The 24889-nt window shown below is 50.1% G+C and overlaps 9 protein-coding genes across 9 annotated transcripts; 3 read left to right on the forward strand and 6 right to left on the reverse strand.

The window, feature by feature from the left end:
• Positions 1-633: 633 nt before the first annotated feature.
• BO86DRAFT_349370 (uncharacterized protein) lies at positions 634-3222 on the reverse strand. The gene has a single exon (XM_025669349.1). The coding sequence runs from the start codon at positions 3063-3065 to the stop codon at positions 735-737; it is 2331 nt and encodes a 776-aa protein (XP_025522302.1). The 5' UTR covers positions 3066-3222; the 3' UTR covers positions 634-734.
• Positions 3223-3672: 450 nt separating this feature from the next.
• On the reverse strand, positions 3673-6241 carry BO86DRAFT_372772 (MFS transporter). The gene is made up of 4 exons (XM_025670359.1): positions 5710-6241; positions 5269-5634; positions 5138-5194; positions 3673-5078 (listed from the first exon to the last, which is right to left on the reverse strand). The coding sequence occupies exons 1-4, from the start codon at positions 5780-5782 to the stop codon at positions 3895-3897; spliced, it is 1680 nt and encodes a 559-aa protein (XP_025522303.1). The 5' UTR covers positions 5783-6241; the 3' UTR covers positions 3673-3894.
• Positions 6242-7620: 1379 nt separating this feature from the next.
• Positions 7621-8619, reverse strand: BO86DRAFT_15618 (uncharacterized protein). The gene is made up of 4 exons (XM_025666365.1): positions 8474-8619; positions 8144-8404; positions 7974-8080; positions 7621-7911 (listed from the first exon to the last, which is right to left on the reverse strand). The coding sequence occupies exons 1-4, from the start codon at positions 8553-8555 to the stop codon at positions 7858-7860; spliced, it is 504 nt and encodes a 167-aa protein (XP_025522304.1). The 5' UTR covers positions 8556-8619; the 3' UTR covers positions 7621-7857.
• A 233-nt stretch (positions 8620-8852) lies between these two features.
• Positions 8853-10702, reverse strand: BO86DRAFT_393419 (uncharacterized protein). Its single transcript, XM_025673013.1, has one exon. It carries the CDS (start codon positions 10487-10489, stop codon positions 8864-8866), a length of 1626 nt encoding a protein of 541 aa, XP_025522305.1. The 5' UTR covers positions 10490-10702; the 3' UTR covers positions 8853-8863.
• A 1187-nt stretch (positions 10703-11889) lies between these two features.
• On the forward strand, positions 11890-14378 carry sip5 (Sip5p; the record flags this gene model as incomplete). Its single annotated transcript, XM_025675385.1, has 2 exons — positions 11890-12255; positions 12315-14378. The coding sequence occupies 2 exons, from the start codon at positions 11890-11892 to the stop codon at positions 14376-14378; spliced, it is 2430 nt and encodes an 809-aa protein (XP_025522306.1).
• A 2093-nt stretch (positions 14379-16471) lies between these two features.
• BO86DRAFT_15653 (uncharacterized protein) lies at positions 16472-17735 on the forward strand. Its single transcript, XM_025666368.1, has one exon. The coding sequence runs from the start codon at positions 16774-16776 to the stop codon at positions 17533-17535; it is 762 nt and encodes a 253-aa protein (XP_025522307.1). The 5' UTR covers positions 16472-16773; the 3' UTR covers positions 17536-17735.
• Positions 17736-19310, reverse strand: BO86DRAFT_15658 (putative G-patch domain protein). The gene is made up of 2 exons (XM_025666369.1): positions 18966-19310; positions 17736-18898 (listed from the first exon to the last, which is right to left on the reverse strand). Exons 1-2 carry the CDS (start codon positions 19068-19070, stop codon positions 17936-17938), a joined length of 1068 nt encoding a protein of 355 aa, XP_025522308.1. The 5' UTR covers positions 19071-19310; the 3' UTR covers positions 17736-17935.
• Positions 19311-19349: 39 nt separating this feature from the next.
• BO86DRAFT_393423 (putative triacylglycerol lipase) lies at positions 19350-21638 on the forward strand. Its single transcript, XM_025673014.1, has 3 exons — positions 19350-20016; positions 20093-20440; positions 20497-21638. The coding sequence occupies exons 1-3, from the start codon at positions 19792-19794 to the stop codon at positions 21535-21537; spliced, it is 1614 nt and encodes a 537-aa protein (XP_025522309.1). The 5' UTR covers positions 19350-19791; the 3' UTR covers positions 21538-21638.
• Positions 21639-21711: 73 nt separating this feature from the next.
• Positions 21712-24877, reverse strand: BO86DRAFT_349392 (snoRNA-binding rRNA-processing protein NOP14). The gene is made up of 2 exons (XM_025669350.1): positions 24533-24877; positions 21712-24462 (listed from the first exon to the last, which is right to left on the reverse strand). The coding sequence occupies exons 1-2, from the start codon at positions 24815-24817 to the stop codon at positions 21961-21963; spliced, it is 2787 nt and encodes a 928-aa protein (XP_025522310.1). The 5' UTR covers positions 24818-24877; the 3' UTR covers positions 21712-21960.
• Positions 24878-24889: the final 12 nt, after the last annotated feature.

Genomic DNA, 24889 nt, shown 5'->3' on the forward strand with positions numbered 1-24889 from the left:
TTCCAAGTTCCAACCCGCTCCAGATTCCAGATACTCTTCCACCCCCCTCTCCTTTTCCCCCGCCCCTCCCCCCGCCTGGGGTTTCATAAAACGCCCGCTACATCCGACATAAACTGACTGACTGCACGGTCAGCCGCCCGCCTCTATGGGTCATACGCGCAACTGCCTATTTGAGACACCTTCTTAGTTGATCCAATTATTCTTATTACTTATATCTGCTCCTTCAATTGAAAGAGAAAGGGACAATATAAGAGGAATAGTTTCAAGGATCAGTGGTTAAAGCTTGCTGAGAGCTGAGGTTACGGTGGACGGCAATCCGATTGACCAATGCATAGCAGATGCGCTCATAGAGAATATCGTAGAGATAGAACGCTTGGAGGAGAGTGAAGGAGGGCATTAATACTAATTATAGTACTATATTAGGTACTTAAATAAGTTACCATTTGGAAGGAATTTTATTGAACTTGTATCTTGTAGGATAGGCAGTGGCCAATCTACAATGCCCCCCCCTACTGTTCCTAGTTTATTGCGAGCAACTAACTGATATCCATGATATAGCAGAATCATTGACTTCCTTTCAAATATTTCAAATAGGGAGTAGTTGATTTACTCGCTACAATGTATCATTCATTAAGCACATAAATATTGTCCTTCCCATACCGCACAATGGCAAAACGCCCCCTTAGGATATCTCAAAGCAAAAGAAAACAAAAGTAAAAACTCATGTACGCATCCTAGGCACCTCCGCGGCCCATACGTTCAATGGAGCCCATGATGCCACTCCGCCCCGGGGTGAAAACTGCAATCCCCGATTTACTGCCGCTGTTTCCGCGACCTTGTCGGCTGACCGGCACCCCGATCTTGGGAATCTTTCTTTCTCGTTCATACCCGGCGCTTGTGCTAGGAGGACGGGTGCTGCTGGAGGAACCGCCTTGGCTAGAATTCCGCTGAATATTATCGGTTGCTGGCTCAGTTGTAATGGGCAACGGCTCCAGCGACTGAGGCATCTGGGCATGGGAAGACTGGGGGAGACTTGGTTCGCTCGGTTGAATCGGCTGGATTGACAGCCATTCATCAACAGCAGCCACAAGCTCGCCTTTTTCCGCTCGCTCAACCTTCAACTCAGCATGCAGACGTTCGGTCTCGTCCTTGAGAATGTCCACTTCCTGCTGGAGATCCTGAACTTGTGCCTTCAGTACGCGCTTTTCTGGCTCGATCTCTTTGGATTCGTGGGAGAATAGGCTCGAATTAGCCCGTGACGCTTCCGACAGAACGGTATCCCGCTTTTTCTTCAAATGTTCGTTCTCCTCAGTGGCCACCTTCAACTTATTTTCAGCCTGACGTACCCGTTCCTCCCAACGAGCCTCATAGCTCTTCTTCAACGCCGCCACCTTGGTCTCATGCTTCTTTTGGTAAGCAATGTGAAGCTCACGTGCAACTTTCTTGACGGCATCTTGGACCTCCTTCGCAGTCGCCTCGGCTGTCTTCACACTAGGAGAATGCGTAGCTGAAGAGCTTTCCTCTGAGGCGGAGTTGCGAGAAGCGGTTAATTGACTCTGCAGGTCCAGCACTCTCCCTTCCAGGTCTTCTTTTATTTTCTCGGCGTCAATGGCTCTCTTGATTAGTCGCTCCTTTTCCTGTTCGCCTCCGACAATTTCGGCTTTCATATTGCGCAGAACAGCTTCCAACTCCTGACCCCTGTGTTGCCATTCGGCTTGTTCGATTTCCAACGTTTCTCTGCGAGTTGACTCGTTGCGGACCTCCTCCAGTGCCTCGCCAACACGTCGCTCGGCATCTGCAACTGCCTTTTTGAGACTGGCAACCTCCGCCTCTTTGCCGCTGAGCGTAGCCTTGAGAGAAGAGATCTCAGATAGAAATCCAGATTTCAAGGACTCGAGCTCCCGCGGGGTGACCGTGGGAATGGATCGAGGAGTTGGAATGCTGGGTATGTCGAAGTCTAATAGGGAGGCCTTAGCAGGTGGTTTCACTGCATCTCGAGCATTTCTCAGTGGTGATCGTCGCAATGGCGAGTATCGCTCATTCTGCATATTATGGCGTGCACGCGAGAAGAAAGCAGGTTGGTCTGAGAAATCGAGCAGATTGGGAGTCACATCGGTGTCTTTGAAATCTCTCTTTCCTGGTGTTATGAGAGGCGATGGTTGACCAGGGTCAAGCGAAGCGCGTTTTGTAGGCAACTTTCGTGCGGTTCGTTTTGTAGCCTGTTCCGTGCTTTGGGAATCATAGTCTTCCTCCTGGCTCGGACTTCTTGAGAGCGATTGCTTAGACTTGTATGGAGAGTCACTTCGCAGTTGAGCGAATGTAGTCATATCAGGCACGGCAGAGAAGGTACTGAGTCGAGTATCATCTATAGAATCATGAAAGTCATCATTCGTAGGGTCGTTGGCTTCGTGTATGTCGATAAGTTCATCATTGTCTATTCCATCGTCAATGGATACTTTCCTATGAAGAAGAGCTGCCACGCCCTCATTGTCCTTATTCTCAACCATGCCATGGATCAATTCTTGGCCTATCCTTTCTGCTACGCTCTGCTGGTCGCCAACAGGCTCAATATCGTCAACAGCGGAGACGCCAATCTCTGAAGCTTCCCGTCGACTGGCCACTTTTTTGTACCTTTCCTCCGACTCTTCGTCCGTCTCCTGGTAGTCAGGTATTTGCTCATAGGAGCGTTTTCTAGGCGTTGCGGAATGCTCGCTAATGCTCTCTAATGGTTGCCGGGTTATGGCTCGCAGCCTCGCAAAATCAACTGTTTCGTCCCTTCCCTCAAGCTGAAATGGTGAGCTAGGTGCGATCTGCAAGGATTCCACATCCGCGTTGTCTTCTTCCCGATTAGATGACTCGTAGCCAGCGTCATGATCTTCGTCAACCTGAAGTGGTATCGGTACGTCGTCGATCGACTTTGACGGGCTGGAGAAAATGTTTTCCTGCCCATGGGTAAAAGGCGGGCCCGCTTCAACGTCCTCTTTCTCTATCACGTCGTCATAGTTTGAAGAGAGGACGCGAGAGTTCTGGCGCGAGGACGTCCACGGTGATAGAGGTGTGGACATGGCACCAGGAAGAAGTGGTTGATCACAGGTGACAGATAGAGACTTTGGGAGATGAGTAGGTAGAAAAGGCACTACAGTACCCTCAAGCAGAAGAAGAATGAACAATCCCTGATTCGGTGCACTAAGGCAGTGGGTGTCTGTTGATGCTCAATATCAGTCTGAAATCGGCGTTTATTATGATTTTCCGGCCGTTGCCAGGATAAGCGATAAACAAAACTAGTCTAAAAGGGGCGACGTACCACACCGCCTTTACACAGCGGTGTGAGATGGCAATTGATGTACCGAGCCTCACCGCCTTTGCACCCCCTCCCCCTGCAATAATTCGTCCGCTAGTCTATTTAGGAATAGTGTAGCCGCAATTCTGCCGGCAGAATCTCCACATCAGCCAATTCTTTCCTTCATTATCTGTGCAGTATTCAAAGTAAGAAGGCGGTGATCAGTTAGCACGGCACCTGACCAAACGGGGGGGGGGGGTGGCAAACTCATTTCCTCCCGGGTAATAGCCGGCGAGTTTATAGAGTGCTTGGGCACCCATGAGTTCACTCTTCTCAGATGCGATTGAACAGGCAGGAGACCACTATCCATCCTGAGCACAAATGTCGTTCTTATGCCCTTATGATATCATATTGCCAGTAATACTAGAGTATCTATGTACATCACTCCATTTATACCGAAACACCTTGCAAGCACTCGGATGTGAACTTCACAACCTTTTCAGACCGTGCATGTATTCAAGGTACGGCTTAGCCCAATTAATGCCGCAAGTAAGAATCCACACGACACAGGGACATGGGCAGGAGACGCTGATGGTGGAGTGAGCTGCTATAATTCAAGCCGAATTGTGAGTTTCTTCTACCATACGCAAGTTCCTCTCGGTTTGATGGCCGATGTCGGCTTCAGCTTCTGTCACGATGATATGAACAGCTTCTTGCTTCCACGTAGATGCATCTGGTGCATAACGGCAGTGCGCAGCAGGCCGTACAACAACAGAGCTATGCTTCTTCTGCTGGATTAAGCACATTTGCACTGCCCCAATAATGGCGACTAGGGTGCTCCCCCACCACGCGAGGGCGGTACATTGCATCCTGACACCGGTGCTGTATAAGAACCCGGCAATTGGCGGAGCCAAGGTGCGTGAGAGTGCACCCGCAGATGCCGCGAGCCCATTGATCTTGCCCAGAACAGAGCCAGAAGGACTGACTTGTTTGATGAGGATCAGGAGGACTGGATAATCAATAATGGAGAGAACGTTGCGAACAGCCAGACATCCGAAGATACCGGTGAAGATGAAGTCTTGAGGAACATAGATTAAGAACGGGACCATGAAATAAGCAAGAGGGTGCATAATGGTGACGAAGACGAATAGTCGCCACACCCCCAGATAATGAGCCAGAACTGGGAATACAAGGCTCTGGATGAATAACGCAATAAGACCGTCACAAGACATAATCAAACCAACGGACTGAGTCGAAAGGCCGACTCCGCCAGGGAATCGAAGAGCCGGAGTAGTCAATGAATTGACGTCGACTGCCCTCTTATCTTGCAGGAAGATAGGTAGCAGATGATCGTATGTCATCGAGTGATAGGTGAATATCGCCAAAGCGAGAACAAGCATGGTCACCTGCCACGTGAAGACGGCCTTTCGTTGCGAACTCGAGTCTATCGAGCCATCAGAGCGCACATGCCAATCTTGATCCTCGTGGAGATGCACATGATTGAAAGTCCCGTAAGACTCGGCTCGTAAATCAGCTCCTGCAGTTGTACTTGGTCCTGAAGTGGCCAGTAGAGGATGTATGGCAGATGTGCTATCTGGGCCCTCTGCTCCAACTCCATTTCGAGGTTGCATATCAGGGTGTGTCTCCTTCAGTAAAAGCCAGCAAAACATGATGCTGCAAAGAAGCAAAGCAGAGCAGACCAAGTTAGGCAACAAAAAGGGAAATATCCCAAAAAGCCCGTTCTGAGAGAAGAAAGTAGGATAGCCTTCCGCAGGCTTTGCAAGTAAACCTCCAATAGCTGCGAGGATGATGAGCTTGAGGCCTCCCCTGATGTAGACGAGACAGGCTTGAGCTTACCTGGGCCGATGATAGTTCCAATCGACCAGAAGAATGGCATGATAGCATATGCTCGAGCTATGGAAACGGAGTATCAGAAACAATTCCAACACTGCAGATCACTGATATCGTCGAAGTAAACAGGTGCTTACGTTCGTGTTCGGGGTTTTTGACCAACTCGCCGACCATGGTCTGGATGACTCCGATATTTCCGTTGAGTACACCACCTAAAGCTCGACCGAGCAAAGCGACCCAGAAGTTGGTTGCGAATCCAACCATGAGAAGGGATGCCATGGTGCCAAAACAACCTGAAATAAGGACAGGCTTGCGACCGACTCGATCCGACAGGCTTCCCCAAAACATACCCGTAAGAGCCTCACAAAGTGAGAAGGTGGAGACAAGGATACCGGCATAGAAAGACGCATTGTTGTCATCAGCCACATTGAAGTCCTTGACCATGACCCATGAGTACGGGAAGATGGATGTGAGGGCAATAGGCTCTGCGATACGACATATCGCTAATCCATGAGGAGTGACGTTAGTAAGACCGCATGTGATGTGTCTCTATTTCGAGCGGCAAAGACTTTGCATACCTAGAAGGAAAAGCTGAGCAGTGGGAAATTCGTCTTCGGAGGTAGATGTTCTTCTCTGCTGTGTTAATACCATCTTCGGACGAATCAACTAAGACTCTTACGGCAGGCCCTCTGCGAAGCAACGACTCTCAATGAAAAATGACTCGTGATGTGTTGTAGAAGGGTGCTTTTGTGTGCGTTTTCTTTCCCTTTCTTCGCTAATTTATGCTGTCAACAAGTAATGCAAGATCCCTCTAGCGATGTTCTCCTGCATTGATTCTATGGTCGAGCTTCCAATTTCAATTCCAGACTGGATATGGGAGTGGAGACGCGGATGTTAGAATGATTGCCAAGAATTGACCGATTTGTAAAGAGCGATTGTGCAAAGTGATAATTAAAAGACGAATAGCCTAGCGAGAGTGTGCTGAATGGAAGATAGAGAGCTTTGGGGGGAGAGGAGGAGGGAGGGTATGATGGAGGAGATCGTGAAGGGGGAAAGGATAATAGAAAAAGGGAACGTGGTGAAGAGGCGAGGGTTGGCGTAGAGTGGAACCCAACTGATAAATAGCTTACTATGCAGTATAAAAGTATGGATCTGACGAACAGGACTGCAATTTCCCCAAGGCATGCATAAAAGTGCAGTAGTACTGTACCTAGTACTTGGCCACACCGTCGTACAATACTTAGGTTCACCCATGGAACTACCCGGTCTGCCGGCAACCTTGACCTGCCCAACCAGAACAAATATTTGTGCAAATTTCTCAAGCAAAAAATCGTGGTACAGCATTTGTAAGATGCAAGCACATATGCGTACCTATTCATATTCAATAAGTCGCAGGCAGAGTATTCGACAGGACACTTCGAATTAAATTGATCAGCCCTCTTTGGTTTTGTACGGCACTAGGTATCTAAAGAACAGCTTGGAGTATAGTTGCCCCTGGTACAGTTAGACGATCAGCAGGCAAACTCAGGCAGTCCAAATTCTATTCAGCTTGCAGATCTGAGGCCATGCTGACCTGTGGCACATAACTACTCAATGTAAAGTGCATGTACTCATACAAAGTCAGCAAACTTCGCGCAAGTGGCAAAGAAAAGAACCTTCAGTCATGTGGGGTAATGGTCAGAAATGAAAGACCGTGACTGCACCGAATTCTGGAACTCTATTTGACTTGCAACCACTACTCCCTGCTAAATGACACTCGTCAATGACTGGATAGCAACCTCGCCACTGACCCCGAAAGAAGTATACTAGGTAGGCCCGAGCCACGGCGATTGCCCTCTGCTCATTCTAGTACTAGCGCTACTACCGCAAATTATTTATGGCAGGTAATTTAAGGTTAGCCTTGCACCTTCTGGCCCCGCACTTAGAAAGTCCTGTTTAACCAATAATGCTTGTTTGATATTCCCCTCGGTTGACCAACCGTGACCGGATCGGGCCAACATCAAGTGGACAGTCAGCACATTGATGTCCAAGACATTATATACTAAGCTGAACCCGCAGCAGGAATCCTGCATTGTATCTCAATTATATTCAATTCTCCGTTCACGAAAACAATACATGACTGTTGAGAAATGACTGAATTTGCATAACATCATAAAAAGGCTTGAGTCACCGCGGAGGCCTCCAAAAATGTCATGCCCATGCCAAAATGTTTGTGCCAAAACTGAATCATAGTTCGACGTGTAGGTGTCCATTTGGTATGGAACAAATGGTGTTTCAAGCAATCAAAGCAAATATGAATAGTAGTTGAAAGGGGATGACCTTGTCAAGTTTCGAGCCTGGCGGTGACGGCAGCTTTCATAAGAGGATAGAGGGTGGGCCTGGGTAGGTCGAGGTTGACGATGACGCTGTTGTTAGTTGATACAGTTCGCAAAGATGATCTAAGTACACGTAGAAGGCAGTGCCGTCTCCCTCTTGTCCGCCATTGCTGATTGAGGCCCCGTCAGATGAGATCTGAAGGCCGTTCGAATAGAATCAAGGCACACCCATCTCTTCCTGATGAGGAGACATCGGATAAAGCTCCATGGCTAGTGTTTTGTATACGGCAATTTTAGGGAGCCAATATGACGCGAACCGTCGAGTTTTCTGAAGATCCGGTGGCATTATGCTCTGCGTCCGAAGTGGAAATTATGTTTATCTGTTAGAAGCTGCTGGCAAAATGGAACCAGCTAATGACCTGCATTCCCCGATATAGGTATATATGGTCGTCGCTCTCTTGCAGTCTAGGGTGCGTCAGGATCGCCAAAGTCCACGATGCCATCAACAGGCAGAGTGCAGTACATACCTCCAGCCATTTCCCAATCCAGGGCTTCATGATTGCCCAAGCCAGAAGGCTACCCGTTGCAATAATGAAAATGAACACAATGGCCTGGTCTTTTCTGGAATCTCGTTCTACGCGGTGGCAACGATATTAGCGCATCTTTCTAGAGGCGAAGAGGCAAGGTTAAGCCGTACGAAAACATGTTGTGAAGACATCCTCTTCCTTTGCTCCTTTGCAAGTAGGGAGATCATAGTCCAAGCAAAATTTTCGATTACAGTCGTTGCAGCTCAAAGACCGGTAATTCTTAGCTCGCCTATCCAAGAGATCTTTGGCATCGTCGTGACTTCGGAGACGGAAGAGACTGCTCTGTGTAGACACAGAATTCGACTTTTCGGGATCAAGAGGAATTATTGTGCTGTTGGAGAAGCAAGTACACTTGCAGAATGACGCAGGGGCTGAGATCAAAATTATCTGGTTAGCATGTTTTGCTCGATAGGGGGGGACCATGTCGGGCTTAAACCTACAGGAAGCCACTCCAACAGATGCACAGGCGAGAAGTATGAGGCAAATGAGCAGTAGATCGAGACATCTACCATAGAGCTGCATCTTGCTGCTTATCAGGATAGACAGGGTGATTATCCCCTTCTACCATCAGTTGCTGCCTCACGTCTCATGGCTACAGGTCGACAATCGGCTGCTATCGCTTCCCCGATTGTTCCCCGGATCCTTGGCGGCACGTGACATCTAGCACTCAATGCCTGCTCCTTTAGTTTAGTGTACAGTACATGAATAGCAGGAATTTGATCAAGAAGCAATATGTGGCTACGACGTGATACGATTTTCTTCCTGCAATGCCGACCCATGAAGTGCAATTATTATGCATGTTTTGAAATATATATGGGGGTGAAAATATTCTAGGATTTGCCTTTCATGCCCTTGCTCCGATTCTCACGCTGTCTGTGATCTTTGGCGACCTCGCGGCGTCTTCTCTTCCATGCACGGTTGTTGTCTCCCCGATTTTCCCAGAACCATTTGACGAAGTCGGAATCCTCTCTGATTCCTGATGTAGCCCTTGAGACTGGGGTATTCATGTACTCGTCATCGTCTGAATCCAAAGCCTGAGGCTGCTCGTGCTTGTTCCAATTAATGGTTCGATTAACTAACGCCGTGTCAGGTGTTGGGGCCGCACTTCTCAACTCTCGATCCCGTAGATCCCTCTTTGTGAAAGGTGTAAGTGGTGCTGCAGGTTGGGCTTCCGTCGCATCCTCCATTTCAACATCGCCATCCCCTCCGAAAAAGCTGAAAAGTGGCTTCTCCTCTGAAATAGAGTTGATAGCAGATGTGCTAGGCGCGGGCTTTTTGAAAAGAGCCTCCAATGGGTGAACTTCCTGGGTTGGCGCTGCCTGGTCATTATTTCCTGACGGAAGTGATTGAAGCCCTGACGAATGTGACTCGGTCACAGTCTCCTGCTGCGATGACTTCGAATGTTGTTCTTCGGCGATGCCTAAATCTTCTGAACCACTAGACGAGCTAGACGAGCTAGAATCATAGCTCTCAGACTCCTGAGAATCTTCTTCGGACGAGGAGTCTTCTTCGGACGAGCTCGCACCGCTGGAAGAAGTCCAATCCTCTGATTCATCGGTCAGACCTGCTTCTTTAGCGGTTTTTGTTTGTTTCGCTCTAGACTTGCCAGAATCTGTGGTGTTGTCCTTCTTGACAGCTCGTGGCTTCTCTTTAGTTCCTGGAATGCATCCCGGTCTATATTGGTCTGTCCTTATCCGATCACTGACAGGCTCTTTCACAGTTCCACTTTTGTCCATCCAACCCTTGCCTTCAACAAATGTCACTGTGTCCACTGATTCGTCACGCCCAGACCGTAGGAAGCTGGGTTGTTTGACCGTCTTAGAAAACTCATGGACGATTGTCTCATGAGCAGGCCTTTTCTTCTTCGACTGTTTCTCATGCTTCTCATCGGGTGATGATATCCGATTAGGAGGGAGTTTTGTACGGAACAGGCACTCTTCCTTTTCGGTATACTTGGACTTCGCCTGCGATTTGGCTGGCTTTCCCTCCTTTGCATCCTTCGACTTCTTACTCCTCTTCTCTTCTTTACGCCTGTCTTGCTTGGCGTCTGCCGACTCTGTCCAACCTCGCTTCACCTTGCGGTCAGTTGGAAGTTCATATCCTTCGAGTGTCTCTTCCGCCGCCTTCCGCTTCTTAGCCTTCTTATCTGACGGGGATTTTTGGGTAATCTTGTCGAGTGCTTCATCCTCACTTCGTTGCCGTTTCTGAGGACGCGCCGTATCCACCTTAAATTTGCGACCTTTTAAGATTGAGCCATTGAGCTTTTTCTTGACCTTTTCCGCCTCCATTGTCGGCAGTGTCACGTAACCGTAATTGTTTTCCGGGAAGGTTGGGACACAATGAAAGGAAATTTCTGTGGCCAAGGGCCGAATGGCTGGTGGCAGAACGGCGGGGAGAAGCTCTGGGTTGAAAGGAGTGATGTGAAGTCGTTTGGTTTCAGGCGCGGAGTCCGTCATTTGCTGCGTTGAGCACGACCTGATGGGATTTGAAATGAGCGCTTGTGGTGCAGAGGGATCAACAACGCATCGGAATGGCTTCCGTTGTGATAGGCGAAAGTCTGAGAGAGTCGAAGCAGAACTAATCGAAACTGGATAGGTATATAAATAAATAGGCGTGTATAATTTGCGAAAGAGAAATGTGTATCGCCAAAATGTCTACACAGATTATCCTATCACAGCCACATCGAGAAAAGAAAAAATAAGAACGCCGAAATTGATAACTGGTCCAGAGCTTGGGCGATGGATTTTCCGGTCCGCGCAAGCCTGATATGTGGCGCAGTAAATTAGCGGACAATCACACTAGCCACTTGACTTTGTTTGTCTGTGACCTGACTTTGGTTCATGAATAACACATAACATAGTTACCATTCAACACACCAATGCTCATGGTAGCCTCTCAGGTCAATGCCCGACTCCCGTGTATCCTACATATTTTCAATGACGATAGTAAAAAGTAAAAAGAAACCCAAGAACTGTGGTGTTTACCGCCGCAGTTTTTGTACTGTACAGTTTCAGTGTAATTCAGTAGTCAACGGGCCGAACATCATCAGCTTGGTTGAAGTGATCGATTACAACTTAAGTTAGCGGCTACTGTCCGTAGATGCCTATAGTACATAAATTACAGTACATGTTCGATACATAGACTCGTATCATACCGTATCCCGTACTCCGGCATAACCAAATCCGTTCCTCGGCCTTGCTGTCTGACGACTGACTGTCTGACTGACTTGACTAACTAACCACTCACTAACCAAGTTAACTAACCTACTGCTCGCATTCATGATTATTGATCGCTCGGCCGTCTCTTTTCTCTCCTTCTTCCTCTTCCTGCCCCATCTCTCTCCCATTAATGCTCTTCCTAGACCACGACCAGCCAACTCATCTTCTTTGTGGGGATTCATTAACACTTTCACCTTGTTCTTAAGCCTTCAGTTTCCTTTCCCTTCCCCTCCCTCTTTCTCCCCTTATTCGGCCCCAGACTATCTATCGTCCCGCGGTTAGTTAGCTCGAGCCCGCGCTTCTGATCTCATCGCCGCTTCCAGCTTCATCCTCGTCCGCTCACATGGCCACGTTGGGTTTACTCACACTTTGCTTCCACCCTTTTTCAAGCAACTGACACTCCTCTAACCTATGCGCTTTTCGTTCTCCCCTTCAATTTGCCTAGTCTCTTGTGGCTGAACCATCATCATTGTTACTGTACATCGTTTCGATTATCTCTAGTCTCTTTCACTGTTGATTGCCCGCCGGGGAAGTCGCCGCCTCTTTGCTTGCTTATCCGGGATTCTCCAACCGGGCCTTGACCTCCTGCCCGTTGGTACCCAATCGCTTTGCTCTTCTTTTTCCCTTTTATATTCGAGATGGGCAATTCCCAGACGAAAGAAAGCAGACCGTCTCTTACTGCGCCAGGGCGCAGAAGCCATCATCATGGCCCATATGGCGACCGCCACCACGCTGACAGTTCTCGATCGATTCGAGGCAGCGGACCCGATCTATCCATCCTCGGTATCAACACACATTCAGAGCGAGACGTGGCGTCGCTTGAGCATCGGCGAGAAACTAGACAGGAAAGGGAAGCTCGCCGGCTTGAGAAGGAACGGGCGGCCCGCCTCAAAGAACGAGAGCGTAGTATGAAAGAAGAAAATGTTGATGGCGGTTACCTGGTAACGCAAGGTGTATACTCCGGGACCGAAGATTTCAATAAGGCTGTGGTTCGCCAATTAATGGTAAGTCGACGTTAGTCTTTACTTGGCTGTATTATCGAACCTGACTTAAGCTTGCGTAGGTCGAACGACGACTTGCACCCTTTTGGAGAGGTCTCAACGACTTCTCAGACTCATGGACAGAACATCAGCTGATGGCAGCAGCGCGAGGCCTGCCAATTCCCCCTCCGGATCAAATTCCTCCGGAGCTGGAATATAAGAATCCGCCTAAATTTGGAGAAGATGTCCGGGAAGCCTCGGATACACCCACGGTCCAACACTTGATGGTACCTATCACTTCCAGGTCTCAGTCGTACGGCTCGGATGCTTCTCAGTCTTCTACACCAGCTCATTCCCTTCCCTCACCGACCTCTCCTATCGCTTCCGGCACTTCCAGCTCACCTATGTTTCGGACCCGTGCAAAGACATTGGCATCCCTCTCCACGCCTAAGCATGGCATTCAATCCGATGCAATGACTCGAGAAATTCACCTTCCACATGACCCTTTTGTAAATGGACAGCCGATTGAAGCTTATCTATACAAAGCGGCTGCCGAATGTCCCATTTGCTTTCTATATTACCCGCCCTATCTCAACCGGACGAGATGTTGCGACCAACCCATTTGTTCCGAGTGTTTCGTCCAGATCAAACGACCTGACCCCCACCCTCCAGAGCACGGGGAGACAGAACCAAATGCGCAGTCGGCGGCTGACGGTGAGCGCGCGGATAATGAGGACGGCCAATTAGTATCGGAACCAGCAGCGTGTCCGTTTTGCGTTCAGCCTGAATTCGGAGTCACTTATGCACCACCGCCATTTCGTCGAGGACTGGCTTACGCAAGCGACATGGGTTCCCGTCCGAATCTTACATCTCCGCTATCCTCCAGCTCATCGCTTTCTTCTAGCACTACCCCGGTGACGGGCCGTCGTCGCGCGACGTCATTATCTGCTAATGACCCGACTGTGGTCACAACCGATAGGGTTCGGCCTGATTGGGCACAGAAGCTAGCAAACGCCAGAGCACATGCCGCACGACGATCCGCGGCAGCAACTGCTCTCCACACTGCCGCGTATCTCATGCACAACAATGGTTCTGGCACCGACTCGAGGAATTTTGGCCTTGGGAGAAGGAGTGTTATGCGACGGAACGGGGGACCGGAGAGTCAGAACACCTCGCGAACCGGCTCCCCTGCGCTGCAGGCCCTTGCATTCTTGACAGACCGTCGTGCGGCAGGCCAAGAAAACGATCCCGCAGAAGAGGCTTCAAATAGCCTGGCACCACCACGCAGCAGGTCAAGGAGAAATCGTATTGATGATCTGGAGGAAATGATGATGATGGAAGCCATTCGGCTGAGTTTAGCCAGTGAAGAGGAGCGGCGCAAAAAGGAGGAGAAGGAGGCGAAGAAGGAAGCAAAGCGAAGAGAGAAAGAAGCCAAGAAGGCGGAGAAGGTTGCGCGCAAGTCAGGTCCGTCCAATGACAATGCCAGTAATTCCGCCCTGGATGTGGTTGGCGATTCCAGCCTAGGCAGAGTCATCAGCAGCTCTTCCTCGGTTACCGGTGAAGAGCCTCCCTCAACCAGCAAGGGCAAGGAGGTAGATCGTGCGCCACCTCCTGGTCAAACTGCGGTTATCCCCACTGAGGTTGTCTCTAGCCTCGAAAGCGTACAGTCTTCGCCAGCTGCTAACACGACGCCGACCGACCATGCTCTCCACTTGCCAACCTCGTCGCACCCGCGACCGTCACATTTACGCCATGTCTCTAGCGCGTCTTCGTCGTTTTCATCTCTGGTCGAATCGATGAATGAAGGCCATACTGGACTTCACACATCTGCTGATGGTGCGAGCTCCTCCACCGAGCCCTTATTCAACTTCCGCAGTCTGGCCGCTGTGATTGGAGACGAAGACAAAGGCGACGAAGGAACCGAACACGTGGAAGACTCAACACCAAAACCTGATGCATCGAGCGCAGCATCCACTTCCCTTTCTGCTACCGCCAATGATGAAATGGTGAAATCTGAAAAAGTGTTAACTGAGCCGACGCCTGCTTCCTTGGAGGTGCCTAAGAACGAAGAGTTAATCCCGAAGGAGATGGATTCTCGCTCGGCTGAGATGACATCCGCTACAAGAGATGCAGAGACTGCCTCCTAGATTTCAATATGTCACGGGATGAGGCATTTTCGTCTGTTCGACCAGACTGCCTTGCGATGTTGCTCCAACCTACGTCCACTTTTACGGAGGGATAATTTACCACATGTCACTCGTGCGAAGTTGGGGGGAGGGAGGGTCTAGGGAGGGAGAGAGAAATGAATACAACTCTTTATGCTTCTGTCGTTGCTACACTTGACGAAGTCCTGCCTCTCAAGTATGTGCATGGATGGACTGGATCCTTTATAGCTGGCCCGCGTTTCTTTTGTCTCTATATACATACCATTGCATAGATTCGACACCTGTCTTCAATCTTGGTTCCTTTGTCTATTAATCTTCTCTCAAATGGCAACGCTCAATGCCGCTGCCAACACCTTACGGATGTTTGCTTGTGCTTTACTGAAGAAAAGGATTGCGCAAAGTAGGGAACGTGGGCACCCGAGCCAAAATCGAGGACGCACATAATACATGTTTGGATGAATCAAGCTCGCTTTAATTAAATACACTCAAATTCCATGACTGGTGGCCCTGGCAAATGGAGTTTAAGGTCGAAGTGGAGCGGATCCTTTAATAGTCTTGAGACCTTGGAGTTGTTTCAGCCCATACGATAAAGGCTCCACCGGAGAATTATTTAGTGCGTTGTGTGCCAGTTCTGTCATTCATTACCTTCAAAAGGTCAAAAGGCAGTAAGTATTTGGATGACTGACAGGAATGCAGTAAGAAAGGTAGGTAGGTAGGTACATACGTACTGGTAGTCAGGACTGGCCCTCGTACTACCTTAGTTCTTACTGTGCTGTACCTAGATATCAAGTTATAGTCTAATATAACAAAGGACATTCCCACGTGCTCTGATTGGGCTTCTTGACTCGTGTCGGGGAATTTGTCGTGCAGGTAGTACTATGTAGGTAAGATTACGTCCACTCCGCTAAAATTACATAGTACCCAGTAGCTACGATGATGTTACTATGTACATTTCAATACCTACCTAAGATACAGGACACATTGTAAGGTACTTGTTACAACAAGAACCAGAGCAATCAACTCTGCTCCGTCCTACAAAGAACAAACTGGTAGTCATATAGCATCTACCGTGTCAGTCCTGTAGAGTACAGTACATATTTGATGAGTGGTTTATTAGGACTCAAGATAGCAGACAGACAGGTCTCGCGCAAGTCTCCTTCTGCTGCGCCAGACCAGGGTCCATCAAGGATTCCTCGTCTTGCGCTCTGATTTGTCCTACTCAAGTAGTAGTGCCACCGGTTCCGGGCACGGATCTTACACACTGCAGTAGATACATTGTACTGAGTACGGAGTACATGGATGAGTCGAGTACTCATTGTCTGGGTGGACAGGGATGGCTATCACTGATCGACACTGCAATTTTATCAACTGTCAGACCCTCAACTGAGGTTGTTTATCACTTCCGATCCATGATCCCACTACCCACTTCCCACTTCCCACTTCCTCGCTTCCTCGCTTCCATCCGAGTAGTGATTCGATAAGACCGGGCAGAGGGCGCGGAAATTCCTATCAATGGCTGGAATGACCCAAAGGGGTCGAAATGACGCTATCATCCACTAGTCCTTGCGACGGACTGACGCGATCGATAGCTTACAAGAGAGGCTGCTATTCGCTCTCCTTTTCTCGTCTTTTCTGGTTCGTTATGATCGAACATCGAACATGCTTCAAAGTTCAGTCCTGTGCTGTCTGTCTGTGCCTGTGTTGTACCTTGGGTAGCTGGTCAGTCACTTTCGAGTATTCGCCAGTCAATTCTCGAGTCTGCCTTGGATCTTGAATTTCGATTGAAGCAGGCCGGCCATCTGCCTGTTGCCCTTTGTCCTCCCTGCTTGATTTCTGTCTGCGCTGCGCAGCCTGTCAGGACTCAGTGGATCCGTGGTTCAGCTCTGGTGTTTTTTTTTTTCCCCTTTCCCTGTTACGAACTTACTTACCCTTCCGAACTTGCGCGTTCCTGGCTTGAAACCCGGATTCAATCCACTTTTTTATGGTCTCCATCACATTGGTCAATCGCTGAAGAAACAGCCCAGGCAGGAATTGAACCAATTGAGAGATAAAACCCTAACCATTCAGTAGTTTGTTCGAGATGTGATGAAATCATCTCAATGTCTTGTCCTGTCCCCTAAAGATCTGTTCCCCCTCCTTCTGTTCCTTCCACACACTCTCTCTCTCTCTTTTTTTTTCTGGTACTCATCTAATTCTCCGATTCCTCTTTCTTGACAAACACCAAAGTCATACATCCTTAATATTCATACACTTATAGAACCATATATCTTGGATTGTCCAGAGATACCCTTCCTTTGGTCCAACCCACAACACATCCGGTGTGTTCTTGTTATTGTCCTTGATCAAGTTATCGCAGGGACATTCGAACCGAGGCAAAATGGCGATTCTAGACAAAGAAAATCGGTCCCGCGGCCTGCGAGTGCCTTCCTTTGCCAAAAAAGGCTTCAAGCAAAAATCTTCTGAATCTCTGCCTACGAAAGAATCCGCGCCCGTCCAGCAACCTTCCGCAGCTCCTGCTGTGACTCCCCCACGATCCGAATCCATTCCGGCACCTCCGCCGTTAAGATCGCAAGAGCCTGACGAACTCCCTCCTCCCCCCACTGTACAACCCTCTGCTGGCCCAGGGTCTTTGACTGACGGTCGCAGTCAGCGCCCGCCTTACAGCCCGCCGGATGGTCCTCTTCCTCAACCTCCGGTGTTTCGGGCTTACCGGCCGCCTATCCCGCCGCAACCCACCCCGCCGTCCAGCGAAGAAGACCTGGAACCGGGATCTAATCGCCCCAGTGCGGTAGATTCAGTGGATCATTTCATCCCTGACCCCGAACCTGAATCCGAGGCGCCTGTCGATTCTCTCTCCAGTGAAGATGATAGGGGCCCGTGGACACCTCCCGACTACGAGCCGGTGGCTGCGCCTTTGAATAAACTACATTACGCTTGCTACCAGGACCACCGGTCAATGCCTCCAGCTAACAATGCCTGGTATGCGCTGCCCTGCATGACGTGCCAGAAGTTTGATCACGAAGCGCGACACCGGTGTGTTTTCTGCTGTCTGCGCATATGCGGAGGATGCTATCAGGCATTGCAGAAATGCTCTAACCGCTCGTTGGCACAACTGATGAGGTCCCTTCCTCCTCAATGATTATTCCAAATGACGTTCCGTAGTACTGCTCTTGTCACTGCATACGTCAGGCAAGAGTACGGTCGAACCACAAAGTCGTTTCTTGCTTCTTTCGAATATTCTTTCCCTACTTTATATACCTCGATTTTTTCTCATTCTCTTTTCATTTATACATCCGCATGAAATAAGATTCCCCTCGAGTTGCTACTATGTGTTGCGTGTGGTTTGGACAAATGCAGCTCTAATGATGGCGATTAGGGCTTTTTTTCGGGTTCCTGGTTTGTTGACTTTTACAATGGACATGACGGACCAATTTGAAATTGGCGGGTGCAGCCCCAAGATATAATTATAATGCTTATCTATCAAGTACAGGACTGGCAAATGGTAAATTTTTTGTTACGTATAGCACATTCATGCGGCATCAATCGTGATCCTCTTCTGTCACCCCCGGACATCCTTCCATCTCAGCATCCTCGTATCGATACTTACACCAGAAACAGTAGTGATGTTGATCACGTAGATACCGTACTAGTCGGGACAGCTGTTCGCTCGGGTCTAGCGCATTAAACTCATCTAGCTCGGGATCATCTTCTTCAAGTTCTTGCTCGAGAACCATTGATGGCTCCCGTTGCCCCCCGATAGCTTCCTCGTCATCTCGATCCAGGGTCGGATCGTTTTGTCCTGGTAAGCGCGGGTTGGGAAAGAATCCAGAAGAGAGTGATGTTTGAAGCATATGACGCATCTGAAGATTGCGTTCTTTCTCCTCGCGTTCACGGACTAGCCCACGATAGAGGATGTTAATTTGAGAAGTTGGCTTGACCTTCTGCGGCTTGCTTGTTGCAGGTTCGCCGGCCGTGTCATCCTGAGGGGAAACTTCCCTTTCCCCATCAGTCTTTGGTGTTTCGCAAAACTTCCCTTTCGCTGCGCTGGAGGGCGGTTCTTCACCCGTCTCAGCCTCGGTATCCAAGCGCTCAGCAACCTTCTGCGCAGCATGCACCTGCGCCTCCGCTCGGCGCATCTCCCGCTCAAGCCGGACCCGATCGCGATAATCGCCCTCATCCTCTTTCACTTTCTTGGCAACATGCTCGGCTTCCTCGAGAAACTTGCGCTTCCGCTCGCTGTCCAGCCCAATTCCACCCTTATCTTCTTTGATCACCAGATTGAGAGGCTCGGATCGGAGTCGGGCATCGGGTTCATCCGGCCTCGTTCCCTGAGATGATTTGGGCTTTCCTAGGGCCTGTCCAGGTTTGAAGCCCAATTTGGCCATCATCTGAAAGCCCTTGTTGGAAGGGTTCAGCGCACTGGTAGCAAGGGCGGCATCGCGACGTGCTGCTTCGTCCGCAGCGCGTTCCGCTTTTGAAGGGACTCTGGCACGTGCTTCAGCCTGGTTCAAGAACGGCTAGTTAGCGTTTTGGTCTGGATGAATTTTTCAAGTCTAATCTGATACTCACTTCTCGTTGTTGTCGGCGTTTTCTTTGAGTAAAGGTTTCCTTCTGCTGTGGTTCCTCAATTACCATGGACATGTAATCATCTTCCTCCTCATCTGCCTCAGGCATTGCGCGTGCCGGGGGGGGAGTGGGGTTCTCGGCCAGAGAGTAACAGGGACGACAGGGAAGATCGGGAACCAGAAGTAGGCACCGTAGAAGCAGACAGCGTTCAATCAAAAATTGCGCCTCATTTGACTAGAGAAACGCTAGCCACGTCAGACGGAGTAACAAGATCAGTAGAGCAGCCAAGCAGGGAAGATCGACTGCGGGGAAGAGTTGAGCTGATGCGGAGATGCGAATTTTCCTTCTCTCCGGCTTTGGAGGGAGTATTCCTGCTCTAGCTTGATCCACCAGTTGGCTCGCACCTCACCCGTCCCCATCCATCCATTGACATCAGTCACAACTTACCGCTCGGGGTGTACTGTACCTAGTCCGTACATACACTCCCACTACACTTGAACCTAGCTCAGCTGTCGAATCCGCCCCTCTTTGTTGGCACTCTTCAATTGGTCCTCCGAGATCCGGAACATATCGTTTTCTGCGTCAATCACTGCCGAAAAACCTGGGATGACGGCTCACATCTATCATGTGATGATGCAAGGAGAGCCCTTCCTGGATAGGAGGGCGGATCCATCGCATTCCTCGAAGCATGCCTTCAGGGGTCTCGACTCTGGTTGATATGCCATTCAAAAGGGATGCTCTGCTCGCACAGCATGGAAGCACAGCGTAAACACACCTCGGTTCTGCAGCAAGCCATTCGCGGCTGTTCCTTGACATCATCGTCATTATCATGAGACTGCTCCTTCGGACACTGGTCATCTGCCTCATCAATTATGTGGAATGCTTCCAAAGCGTGACCGTTAATCTTGGCTACTCGCAATATCGTGGACAGGTCCTCCCCAATGGCATTGTGCAATGGTTGGGGATACGCTATGCTGCTCCTCCTGTAGGGTCCTTGCGATTTGCTGCGCCCCAAGATCCAGTAACGACGGAAGGAGTTCAGACTGCCTTTCAGGTATTGTTGTGAAACCCTTTTCAGACTGTAGCATACAGTCCTTGTCCTTGAAACGGCGCTGAGATGTCAGGTTTAGCATGGTCCCTTGTGTATACCCACCGATCAGTACCCCATCCCAGCTGGGACATCGGAAGACTGCCTGTTCCTCGATGTGTACGCTCCGAATCGGGCAAGGAATGCATCAAAGCTGCCGGTCTTTGTGTTTATCCAAGGAGGGGGCTTTAACGCAGACTCGAATGCCAACTTCAACGGGACCGGGCTGATTCAGGCGTCCAAGACTGGTATCGTGGTGGTTAACTTCAATTATCGAGTCGGTCCTTATGGGTTCCTTTCAGGGTCCGAGGTACTGAAGGGTGGAAGTACAAACAACGGGCTCAAAGATCAGATCAAAGTCTTGCAGTGGGTTCAGACGCATATCAGAAAAGTAAGATAAAGGTTGCCCAAACGAGCGCGACTTTGTACTGACCTATTACGCCCAAGTTTGGCGGTGATCCTGAACATGTGGTCATTGGAGGGGACAGTGCAGGAGCAGCCTCGATCACTCTTCTTCTCTCGGCCTACGCCGGTGAGGATCAAGGTCTTTTCCATGCTGCTGCTGCGGAATCGCAAAGCTTTGCCACCATGCTGACTGCAACCGAAGCTCAGTTTGCTTACAACAATCTCGTGATCCGCACTGGTTGTGCAAGCGAAGACGACACTCTATCATGTTTGCGCAAGTTGGATGCAGAGACTCTACAGCGGCAAAACATCGGCACCCCCCTTCCCGACGCACAGAAGCCGCCCCTCTACTTCTATGCGCCTACCATTGATGATTACCTAGTCCCTGACTATACGTACCGGCTATTCTCCCTAGGAAAGTTTATCAAAGTCCCTGTTATATTTGGCGATGTGACAAATGAAGGAACAACATTTGTCCCGAAGAGTATATCCAGTGTGGGCGAGGCCGACATATTCATCCAGAGTCAATTCCCAGCAATTCAACTAGACCAGCTCGCAAGGATCAATCACCTGTATCTCAATGAGAACCAGACTATGTCATTTCCTGATGCTGGCGTGTTCTGGCGGCCGACCAGCAACGCATACGGCGAACTGCGCTACAATTGTCCCGGTATCGCCATGTCCACGGCATTCTCAGAAGCGGGGGTCAAGAGCTGGAACTATCACTATGCAGTCCAAGACCCAAGCTCGGAATCCTCCGGGGAAGGTGTTTACCATGTCGTAGAACTGAATGCCATCTGGGGCCCGGAGTATGTGACTGGAACACCACCCGCTTCCTACTTCACCTCCAATGCGCCTATCATTCCTCTAATGCAGGGGTACTGGACTAGCTTCATCAAGAGTTTCGATCCTAACCCCTATCGCTATCCTGATAGTCCAGAATGGGAGACCTGGAGTGGTGATGGCACCAGCGACCGCCGGCTCTTTATTAGGACGGGAGAGACCAAGATGGAAACGGTGCCGCCAGATCAGAAGGCTAGATGCGACTACCTAATCAGTATTGGGATTGCTTTACAACAATGAGTTCTTCCCAATACTCGTGTAGCGTCGTTTTTTTGGACATTTTACTCTGCTTTCTTCCTGCATGTAAATATCTACATCCCTCCTAATCTTAACCCGTCAACCAATATACTTATAGCCGTGGTCTAGCACAGACTACCAGTCAAATTCATAAAATTGTGAAAAACGATATTTTTTCTATCTGCCCAACACCGTCGATAAAATACTGTAGTAGATATAAAAGAAAATGGTGGATATATACATAGATGTGCCAGAGCATACTCCAGGATGTTGGGTGGGACGCAGAGGCGAGACCCCGGCAGCAATCCACCCATCCACGCATCCAAGACCGGCTTGCAAGAGACACATTTGAGGCCAAAACCAGCGAAGGAGAAAGATGCAACCATGTAATGGAGTCGGGGAAAAGAGGCGCCAAGATCGTCGTGATCACCGCTTGCCCTGTCGCATCCTCTTGACTCTCTCATAAGCATTCGCCTCCCTGCCCTCCTCATTCTGCACCTCAGCCACGAGGCGCTTGTACTTGCGTTCGTACTCCGCATCGCGCTCCTTCTTCTCGCGCAGCTTCTCGCGTGCGATGAAGTTGGCGTCCTTGCGGAGCTCGCGCATGGCACCCTTGCGCTCGCGCTTGTATTCCGCCTTGAGACGATTGGCCTCCGCGCGCTCGCGGTCGGGATCATAGTGCTTGTCGGGGTTGAAGGTTTCCTCGAACTTGGGAATCGCAGTCTTGATAGCGAGGGGCCTATGGTTATGGAGGAGTAGGGGCCGACGGGCTTGGCGGGCTTGGGAGAGTTGTGCGGTGATCTTGTCGAGGGTCGACTTGAAAGCATCGAGCACGGAGGAGGGGATGAGGTTCTTGCTGGCTTTACCCTTGCCCTTCGTTGTGATGTCGAGAGCTTGGAAAAGGGAGGAGAGGACTTTCTCTACAGGGGAGAAAATCTCGGTGTAGGCGGACTTGCCAGACCAGATATCGGAGGCGGAGGAAAGAAGGTTGACAAGGGTGTTGATGATGGAGAGCTTGAGTTGCTCGTCATCTTCAGGCGCATCCGCCACGTCCCAGAATCGAAGTCTGCGGGAAGAGATGGGCTTGGAAGAAAGATTCAGTTGGAGAGACGCGGATGGGCTCCGGGAGGGAAAGAATCCCAGAGCGGATGCGTCGGTCTGCTCCTCCGGACTGAGGTGGTAAAGGACGTTCAGTGAGTAGTTGATGAATTCTGGCATGTAGCGCTTCGAGATGGCCTGGTATTGCAGGCAGAGACTGGCTGCGTAGGCGCCCGTTGCAAAGTTGTTAAGGGTGTTGACAGCACCCTGGCCCAAGTACCTGGCAATGCAGAGATGGGCGGGCGTTGCGATGGCATGGAAATGGTCAGAAGTTGGGAAAGTGGTCGCAATTCCAGTTAGGATAAGCAGGTCGCCGGGGCGAAGGTTCAGAGGGCGATCAGTCGCAATCTGGCGCAAGTGGGCTCTGTAAGCCTGGCAAACGCTTTCAGGGTGGCTCTTGGCCATAGAGTGGATATGACGGAGGATGTTCTCCACGATTGAGAAAGGAGGGTGGTCCGATAGCTCAGCCATATATGCGACGTGTTGAACGAGAATGCCAGCAAAGCGGCTGAGCTTCGTCTTGTTGTCGCTATGAAGACGGGGGTGATGCAGGGCTCGAATCCGTTGAATGACGGTTGGGAGATCCTGCATTGGAACATCTTTGATGATCTCTAGGAATTCTTCATGGCTGCCGGGGCAAGGATATGTAAATGCCAGTCCATCGCTGACCTCTTTTGCGCCGTTTGCCGCTGCTGTGGCATTTCCATCGTCGAGTCCAGGAATCGAAAGTCCGTTGATAAGCTCGTCATCTTGCTCATCTTCGTCTTCCTCTTCCTCCGAGCCTTCACCGGATTCCATGTCCTCTTCCTCATCGAAAGACAGACTCACATCTGACCTCGTCTCCACAAGATCGTCATCGATAATGAAATCATCTTCGTCTTCGACCCCAAGCTCAGGACGAGTGATCGTCTCGGTAGGCTGTTGCAAGCCGAAAGCCTTTGCGTCGTCGAAGACTGACTCATCGTCTGATCCTTCGCCGTCCCCATCTTCATCTTCATCTTCCTCCGTCACCTCGGCTTCGGATTCGCTTGACTCCTCGCCACGCATACGTCGAAGTCGCTCTTCTTCAAGAGTCTTCAGGCGCTGAGCCTCCTCCTCGGCCTGTTCCTCGGCAGTCTTGGTACGATCAGTGGGCGCGGACCGCTTGTCGAAGGTTAACTGCTTTAAGCGCTGATCGTACTCTTTTTCGGCATCATCGGGGGTTTTCCCTTGTAATATCGCGGCCCGCTCGGGATTCATTGCCGCTAGATCATCCTTAGGGGGCTCTGGCTTGGCTGGTGGCTTGACGCCCCTCAGCATGTCAAACAGATCGGGAAGTCCCTTGTCGAGCTCTTCTCTGAGGTCATCATCATCTTCTTTGGCCTTTTGCCGTTCGAGCTTGTAGAATTTCGACTTGGCGATAACCTCCTTCATGACCTCGTTTTTCGACTTCTTTCGCTCAGGCTGTTCTTCTCCCTCTTCGTCATCGTAGATCATGTCCGCCAGATCAGCATCGTCGTCATCATCCTCCAACATCCGTTTCCTCTTCCTGGGCAACTCCTCATCATCGTTGTCCTCCTCTGCCCCCAGATCGCCCTCCTGGAAATCATCTAGGTTGACACCCTCTCCGAAGGACAGAGATTCTCCCATGTGAGTAAGCTGAAACTCCTCGTCATCATCCTCAAGATTGAACATAGATTCCTTCCTCAATTTCTTTTGGCTTTGTCTGGCGAATCGCTCGGCCGCTCTCTCCTCCGGCGTCATCGTCGGATCGTCCTCACCGAAACGACGATCGAGAATACCGCCAACTTTGTTGCGCCGGTTCATCTCCTGGAGAAGGGTTTGGCGCCTCTATAAAAAATAGAAACAGACGACAATTAGCGACAATCTCGGAATTCAGCGAGTATGGGGCCGGAACTACCTTCTCTTCACCGTGAGACTTGGTCACACCAGGTCTGGCCTGCCCGGCATTCTTCTTCGGCACATCGCGGGTAGTTACATCAAACTTCGGGCGCGAAGTAGTCTTGATCTCGAACGGATTGAATCGATCGCGGATGGCCTGCAAGGCGTTGTTGCGCTGAATACGGTTCTGCGCGGCAACACCGGACTTTGCATTCTGCTGCTTTTGCTTCTTGGACTGCTGTGGGCCCAGCAATCCTCCATCTCGAAGAGAAGCCTTAAGCTGCTTCAACTGCGACGGCGGCATCGTTGGGGCGTGTAAAGGAGTTGTCGACGTCCGCTCACTGTGATCGGAGGTGGAACTCCGCCGAAATTTTTG

The sequence above is a fragment of the Aspergillus japonicus genome (assembly GCF_003184785.1).
Source record: "Aspergillus japonicus CBS 114.51 unplaced genomic scaffold BO86scaffold_100, whole genome shotgun sequence".
Lineage (NCBI taxonomy): Eukaryota > Fungi > Ascomycota > Eurotiomycetes > Eurotiales > Aspergillaceae > Aspergillus > Aspergillus japonicus.

Excerpts from the sequence above, each read along its gene's own strand:
- BO86DRAFT_349370 (XM_025669349.1), bottom strand. The coding sequence starts at position 3,065 with ATGTCCACACCTCTATCACCGTGGACGTCCTCGCGCCAGAACTCTCGC.
- BO86DRAFT_372772 (XM_025670359.1), bottom strand. The coding sequence starts at position 5,782 with ATGGTATTAACACAGCAGAGAAGAACATCTACCTCCGAAGACGAATTT. Across the intron at positions 5,195-5,268 it reads CAAAAACCCCGAACACGAAC|CTCGAGCATATGCTATCATG; the intron begins GTAAGCACCTGT and ends CCGTTTCCATAG. Across the intron at positions 5,079-5,137 it reads TGGAACTATCATCGGCCCAG|CTATTGGAGGTTTACTTGCA; the intron begins GTAAGCTCAAGC and ends TCATCCTCGCAG.
- BO86DRAFT_15618 (XM_025666365.1), bottom strand. The coding sequence starts at position 8,555 with ATGCAGCTCTATGGTAGATGTCTCGATCTACTGCTCATTTGCCTCATA. Across the intron at positions 8,081-8,143 it reads TGTCTTCACAACATGTTTTC|AACGAGATTCCAGAAAAGAC; the intron begins GTACGGCTTAAC and ends GCCACCGCGTAG. Across the intron at positions 7,912-7,973 it reads GGATTGGGAAATGGCTGGAG|ACTGCAAGAGAGCGACGACC; the intron begins GTATGTACTGCA and ends GACGCACCCTAG.
- BO86DRAFT_393419 (XM_025673013.1), bottom strand. The coding sequence starts at position 10,489 with ATGACGGACTCCGCGCCTGAAACCAAACGACTTCACATCACTCCTTTC.
- BO86DRAFT_15653 (XM_025666368.1), top strand. The coding sequence starts at position 16,774 with ATGGCGATTCTAGACAAAGAAAATCGGTCCCGCGGCCTGCGAGTGCCT.
- BO86DRAFT_15658 (XM_025666369.1), bottom strand. The coding sequence starts at position 19,070 with ATGCCTGAGGCAGATGAGGAGGAAGATGATTACATGTCCATGGTAATT. Across the intron at positions 18,899-18,965 it reads AACGCCGACAACAACGAGAA|GCTGAAGCACGTGCCAGAGT; the intron begins GTGAGTATCAGA and ends TTCTTGAACCAG.
- BO86DRAFT_393423 (XM_025673014.1), top strand. The coding sequence starts at position 19,792 with ATGAGACTGCTCCTTCGGACACTGGTCATCTGCCTCATCAATTATGTG. Across the intron at positions 20,017-20,092 it reads GAGTTCAGACTGCCTTTCAG|CATGGTCCCTTGTGTATACC; the intron begins GTATTGTTGTGA and ends TGTCAGGTTTAG. Across the intron at positions 20,441-20,496 it reads TTCAGACGCATATCAGAAAA|TTTGGCGGTGATCCTGAACA; the intron begins GTAAGATAAAGG and ends ATTACGCCCAAG.
- BO86DRAFT_349392 (XM_025669350.1), bottom strand. The coding sequence starts at position 24,817 with ATGCCGCCGTCGCAGTTGAAGCAGCTTAAGGCTTCTCTTCGAGATGGA. Across the intron at positions 24,463-24,532 it reads AGTCTCACGGTGAAGAGAAG|AGGCGCCAAACCCTTCTCCA; the intron begins GTAGTTCCGGCC and ends TATTTTTTATAG.